At 41.1% G+C, this 14151-nt stretch overlaps 1 protein-coding gene across 14 annotated transcripts in view; it reads right to left on the bottom strand.

Annotated features, from left to right (window-relative positions):
* The window catches only part of hdac5 (histone deacetylase 5), a 303715-nt gene that overhangs the window by 90489 nt on the left and 199075 nt on the right, over positions 1-14151 (bottom strand). For all 14 annotated transcript variants that reach the window (XM_080213636.1, XM_080213634.1, XM_080213639.1 and 11 more), the window contains 3 exons: positions 8410-8541; positions 4526-4638; positions 2400-2534 (listed from right to left, as the gene is read on the bottom strand). In XM_080213636.1, the coding sequence (XP_080069762.1) occupies positions 2400-2534; positions 4526-4638; positions 8410-8541 (380 nt within the window). The remainder of the gene's footprint in view (positions 1-2399; positions 2535-4525; positions 4639-8409; positions 8542-14151) is intronic.

The raw sequence follows: 14151 nt of genomic DNA, 5'->3' as shown, positions 1-14151 counted from the left end.
TTATATTAAGCGCTAGCCCAGCTTCATAGTTTCTCCTACCCTTCTTTATCAACTTCTTTGTCAATCTTTGTTGACATTTAAACCTCTCCCAATCCTCTTCTCGCCCACTACTCTTAGCTACTCTAAATTCCTCCGCTTTTAATTTAACACTTTCCTTCACCTCCTTCGTTATCCACGGCTTATTACCTCTCCTCCTACGGTCCTTTTTGACCATCGGAATAAATTTCTGCTGAGCACCAAGAAAGACCTCCTTAAAGATCCTCCACTGCTCCTCAGCAGACCTACCTTCCAACGTGCTCCCCCAGTCAACATTCGCCAATTCTTCTCTCATCCTACCGTACTCCCCTCTGTTCAAACAAAGGACGTCTGTCCAGGAACCCACTTTCTCCTCCTCCATCTGCACCAGAAACTCCACCATACAATGATCACTCTCCCCAAGAGGATCCTTCACCACAAGGTCCCTAATTCTACCCGCCTCATTACATAACACCAGATCCATGATAGCTCGCTCCCTCGTTGGCTCCAACACACACTGTTCGAGGAAACTATCCTGGCAGCATTCCAAGAACTCCTCCTTGAGCCCACCGCGTCCAACATGGGTCGACCAATCAATATGTAGATTGAAATCCCCCATAATTATCGCCGTAGGTTAAATGCTGAGAGAATGTTTCACTTCATAAGACAGCCTAGGAAAAGACAGCAATCTGAGAATAAAGGGGTGCCAATTTAAGACCGAGGTGAGGAGGAATTTCTTCGTTGAGGGCTGAGACTAGGGGAGTGCCGCAGGGATCGGTGCTGGGGCCTCAGCTATTTACTATTTATATAGATGATCTCGAGGAGGGGGCTGAGTGTAGGGTAATGAAATTTGCTGATGACACAAAGATGAGAGGAAAAGCAAATTGTGCGGAGGGTGTGGAAAGTCTGCAGAGAGATCTGGATAGGCTGAGCGAGTGGGCGAGGACCTGGCAGATGGAGTACAATGTTAGCAAGTGTGAGGTTATCCACTTTGGCAGAAATAATAGTAGGAGGGATTACTATTTAAAGGGCGAAAAGCTGCAGCATGCTACGGTGCAGAGGGACCTGGGGGTCCTTGTGCATGAGTTGCAAAAACCCAGTCTGCAGGTGCAGCAGGTGATCAAGAAGGCGAATGGAATGCTGGCCTTTATAGCGAGGGGGATAGAATATAAAAGCAGGGAGGTCTTGCTGCAACTGTACAGGGCACTGGTGAGGCCGCAGTTGGAGTACTGTGTGCAGTTTTGGTCACCACACTTGCGCAAGGATATTTTGGCCTTGGAGGGAGTGCAGAGGAGGTTCACTTGGCTGATACCGAAGATGCGGGGGTTGGACTATGAAGACAGACTAAATAGACTGGGTCTGTACTTGTTGGAGTTTAGAAGGATGAGGGGGGATCTTATAGAGACTTATAAGATAATGAAAGGGATGGATAGGGTAGAGGTAGAGAGATTCTTCCCACTCAGAAAGGATAGCAGGACTAGAGGGCACAGCCTCAAGATAAGGCGGGGGGGGGTGCAGTTTAGAATGGAGTTGAGGAGGAACTTCTTCACTTAAAGGGTGGTGAATCTCTGGAATTCTCTGCCCTTTGAAGTGGTGGAGGCTACCTTGCTAAATATATTTAAGTCATGGATAGATAGGTTTTTGACAGACAAGGGAATTAAGGGTTATGGGGAGAAAGCAGGAAAGTGGAACTGATCCACTTCACATCAGCCATGATCTTATTGAATGGCGGGGCAGGCTCAAAGGGCTAGATGGCCTACTCCTGCTCCTAGTTCTTATGAGACACTTTGGAACTCCTTGCCACAGAGAGCTGTGGGGGCAGAGTCCTGTGTATATTTAAGGCTGAAAAATAGACTTCTATCAGTAAGGGAATCAAGTGTTAGAGGTAAAGGACAGAAAAGTGAACGTGAGGAATGTTGGGTCAGTCATGATCCTACTGAATGACGGAGCAAACTCAAGGGGTTGTTCCTATTTCTTATGCTCAAGTACCTCCAAACGCTATGTAATTTAGTGCACTGGTTTATTGGAAAGAAAATACAACTTGCAATCTGACTAACTTTTTTGACAATTACTTAAATGGGGTATTGTTACATTGGTTTAAGGCTCTTAGTACTGGTTCATTCTGTGCATAGTCCACACAAATTACTGGGCAAAATACCACAGAAACACAAAGTAGCAAAGCCAGCTTTTCCTGATCTCATTTACCACAAAGATCTAATGCTCTTGGTGTTTGCCGTTGCTCAAAGAGAATTTTTAATAATAAATTAAGGCCTGACAGTATCATTTTGATTAAAAATTATAGCAACCAGAAGTGAACTAAAAGGGACAATCTTTAATTAACCCAATGAGATGAAGGGTTCAACACAATAAAATTGTCTACTTACATTGATCTGTGCATTGGATGCTGCGACTGTAGCTGGGAGCCCCAGGGAAATGTTAGGCAGTGAGGGGGATGTGTAGAGGCTGAGCTGACTTGCTGACCCATCAGTGTTCACTGCTTTCTGATGTGGGTGCATATGCTGTGGATAAAAAAAAACGTTCCTTGAGATTCTGTTTATTGACGAACTAACTTGACCCAGATACCAATGAACATCAGAACCAACAATTAAAGTATATTAAGCTGCATGAGGTATTCATATTGCCAAGTCAGAGAATGCACAGTACTAAAGAAGCTATCTGTGGCAATCACTGGAAAACTCGAGTGTAGAGCTAAGCTTTACTTCACGGGAAAGTTTAAGTTTATTTAGAGGACTCAATACTGCTTTTTATATAAATCAGATATACACATTACAGTAGAAGACAGAATATTATGATTGCGCTCTGGGAAGAAGTAGACTTTCTGAACTTTGACCAAAAAGATTCAGACTAAAATATGCTGTAAACATGCTGTATAAACAACACAGTACCCCTTGGAACAACTCTCTACTTGATACTAAGGGAAAAGAGTAGCTGGTAGTGCCCAGCTGCAGAATACAAGACAGCCTAAGACTATTGCTTCATTATATTTTAACTTCAAGTCAGCTTTTGCAGAACTTCAGAACAACTACTGTTATGCTTACACACACCTAGGTTGCAGTTCAACTTTCATCGATCCAGTGTTCCTTTTCAGGAAGCAACAAAGCCAGCTTTCATAAGATTTTGACAAGACCTCTAGATATTTTGTTCTAATTCAGTACTTAATCCCCTGCAGCAATGAAACTTTCATAAACACTTAATAATGACAAGCCATGGCACAAAATCGTTTTTCTTGATATTAGAATGAGTCATCCTTAGTCAGAATGCATGATGGCACGCCTGACATTTCAGAAAGCTTCCTTCATTTTCTAAACATTTGCTCCCTACAGTAGTTTCAAGGTTAAATTATTTGTAAACAGTCCAAAATAATTGAGCTGAACATTGTAACAGTTCAGTGTAACAGATATAGGTGGTAAGCTGGGGGCAAATGAAAAATGCTTATTTGACCATGATATAATTTATTACTTGGTACTTGAATTGCCAAAACATTAAGTATGAACACAACTAGTAACACAATCACAACGCAAGAAAATTGATCATAAATCAGAAAATGTGTAGCTGAAATTTAGATTGTGCACTTGGTATAGTGTAGGTTAGATGGGCTTTAGATTGGTTTCACAGGTTGGCGCAACATCAAGGACCAAAAGGCCTGTACTGCGCTGTAATGTTCTATGTTCTATGGTAGGAGAGAGCAGCATTAAAAAACTTTGAAATAATTTTTATTCCAAGTTATACAGTATTCAAGAAAGATCACAATTACTGACATAACATTTCATTTAGGGACAATAATCCATGGCAAATTAAACATAAATTCTGCTGCATTTTTGCTTTATTTTGTAACATTTTCTCTAAACATATGACCCTACAAATTAAACTTAAGAGTGACTGATATGTCACATGAACATTAAACACATGACTCTGGGAAGTGGATTAGCGTATTGCCAAATGCAGCCCAACCTCTGCAAAATGGGTTTGACCATTCTCAACTTTGTTTCTACTGGACACTATCCCAAAGCATACGGTTTACTGCAAACTGAAAATATATACTGGTGCAACTAGTAATGGTATTCTATGGCTGGGGCTGATGTAGATTGGTGAGACAGAATAGAGTTTTATTTTAAAACAATTGCTCATAGTAGAAACTGAACATCTTCAAAACCTTTTTTAAAAACATAGTAGATAAAATCAGAATAATTCCGAAGCTTGGTACTGCATAATCCAGAATATTTGCTTTTTTTTTACTGTTACCTTCAAGGTTTTGATGAACCTTAACATGACTCTTGCAGCTCTTAGCATCTTCCAATCCTGAAAGCAGACTCTCAAAAGATCCTTTTCAACTGGAGCACTTATAATGATATAACTTAATTAATGTGAACACTTAATGCCAATACTAAAAATTTAATGCCTGCAGACTGCGAGAGCTTAAATAAAAGCTAGTTATGACATGTTTGGAAATAACTAGTTTCAAGATTTAAAAGTAGGCACAAGCTATTACCTCAGCATGAATATTGGGTACAGAACCGGTTGTTCCGTTCTCTGCAGGAATATTGTTTGAACTGTTCGGAGAGCTAGGGCCAGACCCAGGAGCACTGTTACATACTGAGGAAACTGAAACAATCAAAACAAAGAAACTAGCATCAAAGAAATAGCAGCCTCATCACACTCTAGCTTAATGTTCAAGACCAAACAGCACAGGTTAAAACCCACCTCAAAAACATGCAATATTTGGACGGTAAATCAAGGGACAGCTCACCATTTTCCAGAAAGCAACTCTCCAACTATTTTCACTAATGGATAGAAGATGAAAGTCTACCAAGTGGAGGTAGAAAATCCTATATACAATGATGATATTATTGATGACAACCATTGTGGATGCCATAACTATTTTTTCTTGGTTTTATTTAATACAAGAATTACACTATAAAGTGGCACTGGAATAAATACCACTTTCGCAAGGTGAACTTTCTAGGGTGGTCAATAATTTAAAGCAGCAAAGTTTTCATAGCATGCTATTCAAACTCTAGAACTTGTCTGAAAACCCATTATGAATGACAGAATATTCTGGTGGGGTAGCCTGACTTACATGCCATTTCAGTTTAATAAAAGGAACAGTTTTAAAAGAATTTGTCTGAACTCACTTAAAATATCACATGAATTTTATTGCCATTATAATAGTCCGTGTAGGAATTTCCTCTTTATGAGGTTACTCCATTCATATTAATTACGAAAATTATGGCTCAAATACAAATTGTGACAGTAGAGGTTTCAAATTAATCTGATTATTACCCTAGAGCTCTTCAACTTGGGAAGCAATATTATAGATGGAGAATGCAGATTTCTCAGACATAGATTTCTCATGGCATAGTTTGAGGTTAGACAGCTTTGCAGTGTCTTGTCAGTTTAGCCGGAAGTTCGTCTGCAATACTTGGAATGGTACTGCTCCAGAGTCAACAGCGCACCACTGACATTACTAGAGCAACAAGGGGTGAGCCTTGCTCAAGGATATCTATATTATCAATATAATTCATGCTTTGCAAATAAAAGTCAAAGACATTCCAGCAATTGCTGTTTTTCTGTAAAGAGGTTAAGTACTTAGACCAAAAATATTTTCTTTTCTTGTAAGATGTCAATGATACTTAGCACATAACATGGGGAAGAGGTGGTGTAATGGTACCATCACTGGACTAGTATCCCAGAGATGCTGGGTAGTGCTCCCACCATGGCAAATGGTAGGATCTAAATTCAATAAATATCTGGAATTAAAAATCTAAAGATGACAATAAAACCACCGTCGTTTGTTGTAAAAATCCATTAGTAATGCCCTTTAGGGAAGGTAATCTGCCATTTCTATCTGGTACAGATTCATAGCAATGTGGTTGACTCTTAAATGTCCTCTTAAATAGCCTATCAAGCCACTCAGCTCAAGGGCAAATAGCGTTATTGCTCAGCCAATAGCACCCACATCCCATGAACGAACAGAATAAAAATCTAATCAAGTACCTTCAGGCTGATCATAACTTATCCTACCTTCAACTCAGACACATATTCTGATTGTCCAAGATCAGTCCCAATGGTGCTGATCAAACTTTGGATAGGGGTGGGCTGGGTCACGGAAGCTTCATAGTATTTAAATTGATGTGCAAGTAATGGCAAACTGTGTCCAGAACTTTCCCACCCATATACCAGTGCAGCTCTGATTGCAATAGCTTCCTTATATAATGAGCATCCATAGCCGCTCGGGACTGAGTTGTGAGTAGAAATTTAAAAGCCCAAAGATTGACTTAGCAAAGTTACAGCTACTTTTACCCTGATTCACTTACTGTTCTGCTTCCATAGACTATAATGAGCCCTTGCACTAATTACTCTCCTGCTCCTTTTTGTTTGTGCAGCTTCAATTGGAAATCCCCAAATCAATTTTTTGAAGGAAGAGGCAAAAGACTAATGGAAGAATCAGTTAAGCCAAGCTGCTAGCCCTGTGCCCATCTGCTGGCATTTGCAACTGCACACAGAGATGCATATATATCACTTTGGCAATCAATGCTCTGGATGCTCAGTTTCCAATGGAGGCTGTGATGGCAGATCTGATGGTAGTATGAAATGTGAATGTCAGACTAACCATCTGGCAAATAGATCATTCATGTTTCCAGTGGTCTAGCATCAAAAAGGAACCTTCAGTCAGCAAAACTAAATTGGTCTCCATGTGCCAAGCATTATCTGGAAACATTGCCATATCTATCAATCATTGATTATGGGGAAATATCTTGCCCCGAGTCTGGGTCAGAAGAGAACCAGATGCAGAGGAGATGTATCTGTTGCAAGGCCATGTACTGATAAGCTACAATGGAAGGCTGACACTGCCAACACTACAAGCCACACACAGTTTTAAGGAATACTGCAGTTCTAATGTATGGGGTTAGCATGACAAAGTGACAAGGATAACTCTTCTCAAAATCAGCTCATAAGCACTATCTCTATTCATTGGTTTGAGGGAAGGTCAAGTTCCCCTTGAAATTTGAGGGAGGGGGATTTGCCAAAGATAATAAAAGGATATAACCTCCTATTCTGTCACTTCTATTTGAACGTCTGCATCCCTTTGAATTTCGTTAGCCTTTAATGTGCATTTCCACCATTTATGTGGTCCCTACTACACCTGTATGATTCCATACTTATAGCTGAGAGTAATTATGCCACAGATCAACACTGAATTATTTAGGTTTGGAAAATTACCATTCTAGTGAAATCTGAATTTGTTGCTAACCAATTAGAACAGACTTACATGGCCTGATTTAAAAATGTATCTGGGAAGCTCAGGACTGTATGTGTACCAGATACAATATTTTCAGAATTTTGGGTCCTGGGTTGAGGGCAATAATCTAATTTAAGGCTGGGCTGATTTCTCTGCTGAGCTGAACGCAGCTAAAAAAGGGAAAAGGCTTCTCCCTCTAATCCAAGACCCAAAGATCAGTGGATCAGAGCACACCATGACCTCGATATAATGGACTGCAATGCCTGATGGGGATTGTAACTTCCACAGCAGGATTTTTGGGTCCTTCTGGATTTTGGGCTGCTGGATAAGGAGGCTGGGACCATATATACATACAGAAAAAATGGAACTAAATCTAAAGATGATAAGCCTGAAATCTAAGCGTTAATACAGAGATGTAGCACAACACAACAATGAAAATACCATGCACTGAGCATTATTTTAATGAACCAAATATACGCCACAGCAGATCTGAACTCATTATTTAATTAATTGTTCGAATAAAATATATGGATGTAATAGTTTGAGCTGTTGAGAGAATGTTGGAACTTTCATAGTATTAAAAAATCCATCATTTAGTCCCATTAAAGAAGTGACTCTCCATCTTTAGTATCAAATTCTCAGCAAGTTTGGCCAGTGTGTAGATGAGCCACATAAAGAAGGAATGTCCCAGATTTGTTCTTGCCATTCTTGGATGAAATCCAATGGAATAAATCATCCTGATTACCACACCAGATTGCTATCCAGTGAATTCAAGAAATGCTAAAATAGAGTGCTTCTATTAATATCAGTTAAATTCTGAATTGGGTTTGTCTTTGATGCATGACAGTAAACAGCCTGGTGGCACTCATCTGCAGGACCCGTCTGTGAATAGTGGCTTCTTAGGTGAGACATTGAAGAACCTATAGCACCTGCAGAACTATGCTCCATCAGGCAGTTAGCATTTTAACATGGGGGAAATTGGTAAAGTTTTAAAAATAGCAAGCGTGCAACAAATTGAATACCACAGATCTATATCCCCAAAAATCACTACTAGCTCAGGTTTCTTTAAGTTTTAAATTATAAATGGTTCTGATACGATGCACCATACACAGTGTTTGATTCTACAACCTTACCTGTGATTTCTATAGCTCTCTTCTTGAATGTGCTAATTATTGTGCCATCTTTCCTCCTCAATAACGGGCTGCTTCTCCTCTCAGCCACCTTCTGTTTTAATCTGGAACGTACCTTCAAATTGGGTTCAGAAGCTGCGTATATTATTTGAAGAAAAACGTTTTTAGCTTTGAGAATTTTTTTGCCTTGAATACCAAGCACCAACATCATTGGGATAAAGAAGGGATGAAGGCTCACTGACTTATCTTTCATGGAATGACGCCAGATTATAACCCCAAAATTCTGCTTTCATCAAGAGTTACAAACTTTGCTGGCACTTTTAATGGTCAATACAAATGTATATAAACACATTAATGACTATTATGGCACTTCTAGCATAGGGCCAAAGTTGTTTTAAGTCTGTAGGTCAACTAACATCCACTCCCTGACATCAACTGCCACACCTTTGCAAACTTACAATTATCTTTATCCACTACTAGGTTGGACCCAATATTGAAAAACACAAACTATAAAGTACTGACGTGTCATTTTCATGAATACCATGTTATTCACACTGATGCAATACTGAAAACAAACACAAGAATCACACAAAACAACAATGCACAGGGGAAAAACCTATTCTCCAGTGTGAGCATCATGGGTTTCTCAGCAATGAATTAAAGAAGTAGTGAAATTTTGAACTGCATACTTGTTTACATCTTGCCTTTCTGCTCCTTTTAGTTATACAGCATCTCCATATAAACACAAGGGCGATTTTAAAACTTGAAGAGTATTACATAGTGTAGCCAAAATAATCCCAAAACCTTATCGATGATGAAGAAATATATATTTTACAGTTCTAAATGCACATGAATAGGAATATTTAGCAACAAATAATACATCCTGTGTTATACGAAACAAAATTAAATTAAGCACATGGTAAATAATTGTACCGTTTTTATTACTGCTTATGTTCACAAATTGTGAGTTCCACTGTATTGTGAGAAAGTAAATGCTCAACAAATTGCGTTTAAGTAGTACTTGGACATGCACTTCAAGTGTTAGAATCGATCAGGTGACTGATCAAGAGCTGAAAAGTGAGGTTAGACTGGATTGCTCTTTCCCAGCTGGAATAGACATAATGGACCGAATGATTGCCTCCCATGCAAAAAATTTCCATGAGTCTCACTCATTTATGTTAATTAGCCCTGTGTATAAATAAATGTATTAGATTCAAATTTCTTTCCACTTTCCATTGCCTTTTCAATTATCTTTTCCAGAATTTTGCATGCCATGCATCAATCCTCTGTTAATAAATAATAGTGTGATGTGCTTTTAAACTTTGTTTATATTGCTGTCAAGTCTACTCCTTGGAGATGAGCAAAATACTTGCTCTCCTCAATTTGAAATTAATATTTTTCTCATCTTCCTTCTTTTTGCTTTCCACACCACCCCTGAGTGGTAGGTTTAGAATTACAAATTCACCACATGGTAAAAAGCAAACATAAACAGAAGCACTGAGTGGATGATTCATCTCAACATCAACCTGAGGCACCCCATCACAAAATGTCAATGTTCAGCCAATACAATTCACTTCAAGAAATGATCACATCGGACACAGTGAAGGCCACGGGCCTCAACAACAGCGCAGCTTTAGTGTGGAAGTCTTGGGTTTCAGGTCATTCAATATTTTTAAGGTTGAGTTAAATAGATTCTTGAATCTTAAGGGAAAGAAAGATTATAAGGGGTAGACAGGAAAGTGGAGTTGGCACCACAATCAAATCAGCCATGATTTTATCAAATGGCGGGGCACACTTGAGGGGCCAAATGGCCTATCCCTGTTCTTAATTCATGTGTTCGTACGTAGAATAAACCACGCCATAAGTCCGTGAGGGCAGCATGGTGGCACAGTGGTTAGCATTGCTGCCTCACAGCGCCAGGGACTGGGTTTGACTCCAGGTTTGGGTCACTATCTGTGTGGAGTTTGCAGGTTTTCTCCATGTCTGCGTAGGTTTCCTCTGGGTGCTCTGGTTTCCTCCCACAGTCTGAAAGATGCACTGGTTAGGTATATTATTCCAAACACGCGCCGGAACGTGGCAACTAGGGTAATTTCACAGTAACTTCATTGCAGTGTTAATGCAAGCCTTACTTGTGACTAATAAATAAACTTCTAAGTCAACCTGTTTCTATACAGCTACAACATTGGCATCTGCCTAACAAAATGGAAATTATATCCTGCCCACAAAAAGCAAGGCAAATTCTATCTAGCCATGAACCATCTCAGCAACTTATTCTCAATCACCCACAGGGACAATGGAGTAGTGGACTGTGCTCTTAAGCAGCACTTATCAATAATCCAATTGCTGACACTCAGTTTGAGTTTCACCTAGAACTGAGGGAAACCAAATTCAACTCCATCCCCACCCACGTCTGTTCCATTTTCCACACAAAATGTTAGCTAGTATGCTATAGTTCATAAGGATCCTGGTTTAAACTGAACTGACAAACAAATATGGACAAAACTGATTCAACATTCTATAAACCATTATGGTTCTTGAACTAATGTGGGGTCTGGGATGGCAAGCATAGGGGAAATAATAGAGTCGTTGTTTGTGATGGGAAGTTTGCTAGGGTTACATCATAGAGATATGGAGATTCACAAGTGTTCAGAAATGTTCCTTAATCACCTTTGGGAATAGGAGTGTTAATGCAGAACATTTTCTTACACTATTAAAGAGATGGGATGCCATTCATTAATGGACTGACTGGGCTCAATGCCTATTTCTCCTTCAAGCATTACCTTGGCCTCATGGTTGTACTATTGGCCATCAATCCATAGTTCTAAGTTCTAACATTACCATGTCAAGTTGAGGTTGAACCCAAATAATTCTGGAAATTTATGGGCTTGCATCAGAAAAATTACCATGAACATCATCAGGACTGTGAGAAAACCCAACTGATGTACTCACGCACTTGAAGGAAGGGGCCAAAAACCTACTCATCCAATTAAATTCCTGTCACATAATCCTGTCAATCTAAGCAGGATTACACAAAACAATGCTTCTCAGTGTTGCCCAATCCCTAAAACATACAATAAAATATCAGCATTGATACAATATGTATTTTTAAAAAGTTGTCTGACTTTGTTGACCTCCTCAATAGTGTCAGACATGCTTTCTCAATCATGGTAGTTTCTTAATGGTGCTGAAACAAAATAAGTTGCCTTTTAACACAAAATACCACTGCAAACCAATATGAACAGCAGTGAGATAATGAGATTAAAACTGGGCCCAATGTTCCTTCGGCTAACTATTACTTCTTAATCACTAAATTGTCCATCGTTGTGGGTAGAGATTAGGAACAGCAAAGGGAGGAAGACACTGGTGGGTGTCATCTATAGGCCCCCGAATAATGATCTGGAGGTGGGGCGGGCTGTTAACGCGCAAATAAGTGCGGCGTGCAGGAATGGGACGGCCGTAGTTATGGGGGATTTCAATCTACATATTGATTGGTCGACCCATGTTGGACGCGGTGGGCTTGAGGAAGAGTTCTTGGAATGCTGCCAGGATAGTTTCCTCGAACAGTGTGTGTTGGAGCCAACGAGGGAGCGAGCTATCTTGGATCTGGTGTTATGTAATGAGGCGGGTAGAATTAGGGACCATGCGATGAAGGATCCTCTTGGGGAGAGTGATCATTGTATGGTGGAGTTTCTGGTGCAGATGGAGGAGGAGAAAGTGGGTTCCTGGACACGCGTCCTTTGTTTGAACAGAGGGGAGTACGGTAGGATGAGAGAAGAATTGGCGAATGTTGACTGGGGGAGCGCGTTGGAAGGTAGGTCTGCTGAGGAGCAGTGGAGGATCTTTAAGGAGATCTTTCTTGGTGCTCAGCAGAAATTTATTCCGATGGTCAAAAAGGACCGTAGGAGGAGAGGTAATAAGCCGTGGATAACGAAGGAGGTGAAGGAAAGTGTTAAATTAAAAGCGGAGGAATTTAGGGTAGCTAAGAGTAGTGGGTGAGAAGAGGATTGGGAGAGGTTTAAATGTCAACAAAGATTGACAAAGAAGTTGATAAAGAAGGGTAGGAGAAACTATGAAGCTGGGCTAGCGCTTAATATAAAAAAGGATAGCAAGAGTTTTTATAAATACATAAAAAGGAAGAGGCTGGCTAGGGTGAACGTTGGTCCTTTAGAGGAGAGAAAGGGGACCTAGTGGTAGGGGATGGGGATATGGCTAAGGTATTGAATAACTTTTTTGTTTCTGTCTTCACGGAGGAGGACGTGAATAATTTGCCGGGTGTTAGCGACGGAAAGGTGGTAGGACTGGAGGGTCTTAATGACATTACTGTTACTAGAGAGGCGGTGCTCGATAGACTGGAGGGGCTGATTGTGGACAAGTCCCCAGGACCGGATGGAATGCATCCGAGGATTCTGAAAGAAATGGTGGAGGTGATAGTGGATGCCTTGGTGGTTATTTTCCAGACGTCGCTGGATTCCGGGGAAGTGCCGGATGATTGGAAAACGGCTAATGTTACGCCGTTGTTTAAGAAGGGTGCCAGGCAAAAGGCGGGGAATTATAGGCCGGTTAGTTTAACGTCTGTGGTAGGTAAAATGTTAGAATCTGTCATCAAGGAGGAAATTGCGAGGCATCTTGAAGGGAATTGCTTGATAGAGCAGACGCAGCACGGTTTCATTAAAGGGAAGTCGTGTCTGACAAATTTACTGGAGTTCTATGAGGATGCGTCTAGGGCGGTGGATAGAGGAGAGCCGGTGGATGTGGTATTTCTAGATTTTCAGAAGGCGTTTGACAAAGTACCTCACAAGAGGTTATTGCAGAAGGTCGAGGGACATGGAGTTGGGGGTAGGGTGTTAGCGTGGATAGAGGATTGGTTGTCAAATAGGAGGCAGAGAGTGGGGGTCAACGGGTGCTATTCGGATTGGCGGATGGTGACTAGTGGAGTGCCCCAGGGGTCGGTGCTGGGGCCTCAGCTTTTTACCATTTATATAGATGATCTGGAGGAGGCAACCGAGTGTAGGGTGTCGAAATTTGCTGATGACACCAAGATTGGGGGAACGGCAAATTGTGCGGAGGGTGTGGAGAGTCTGCAGAAGGATCTAGATAGGCTGGGCGAATGGGCCAGGAAATGGCAAATGGAATTTAATGTTGGCAAGTGTGAGGTGGTCCACGTTGGTCGGAATAATGGTAGGAAGGATTATTACTTACGTGGCGAAAAACTGCAGCAGGCGACGGTGCAGAGGGACCTAGGGGTCCTTGTGCATGAGTCGCAAAAACCCAGCTTGCAGGTGCAGCAGGTGGTCAGGAAGGCAAATGGGATGCTGGCCTTCATAGCGAGGGGGATTGAATATAAAAGTAGGGAGGTCTTGCTGCAGCTGTATAGGGCATTGGTGAGGCCGCAGCTGGAGTACTGTGTGCAGTTTTGGGCGCCGCACCTGCGCAAAGATATTTTGGCCTTGGAGGGAGTGCAGAGGAGGTTTACTAGGCTGATACCGGAGTTGAGGGGGTTGAGCTATGAGGAGAGGCTGAATAAACTAGGCTTGTACTCGTTAGAGTTTAGAAGAATGAGGGGAGAACTCATTGAGACGTATAAGATGATGAATGGGATGGATAGGATAGAGGTGGAGAGACTCTTCCCGCTCAGAAAGGACAGTAGGACTAGGGGGCACAGCCTCAAGATAAAAGGGGGGCGGTTTAGAACGGAGTTGAGGAGGAACTTCTTCACTCAAAGGGTGGTGAATCTCTGGAATTCTC

Source organism: Carcharhinus amblyrhynchos, chromosome 27, assembly GCF_965287045.1.
Source record: "Carcharhinus amblyrhynchos chromosome 27, sCarAmb.v2.hapA, whole genome shotgun sequence".
NCBI lineage: Eukaryota > Metazoa > Chordata > Chondrichthyes > Carcharhiniformes > Carcharhinidae > Carcharhinus > Carcharhinus amblyrhynchos.
This window is presented reverse-complemented; position numbering and strand designations above follow the sequence as displayed.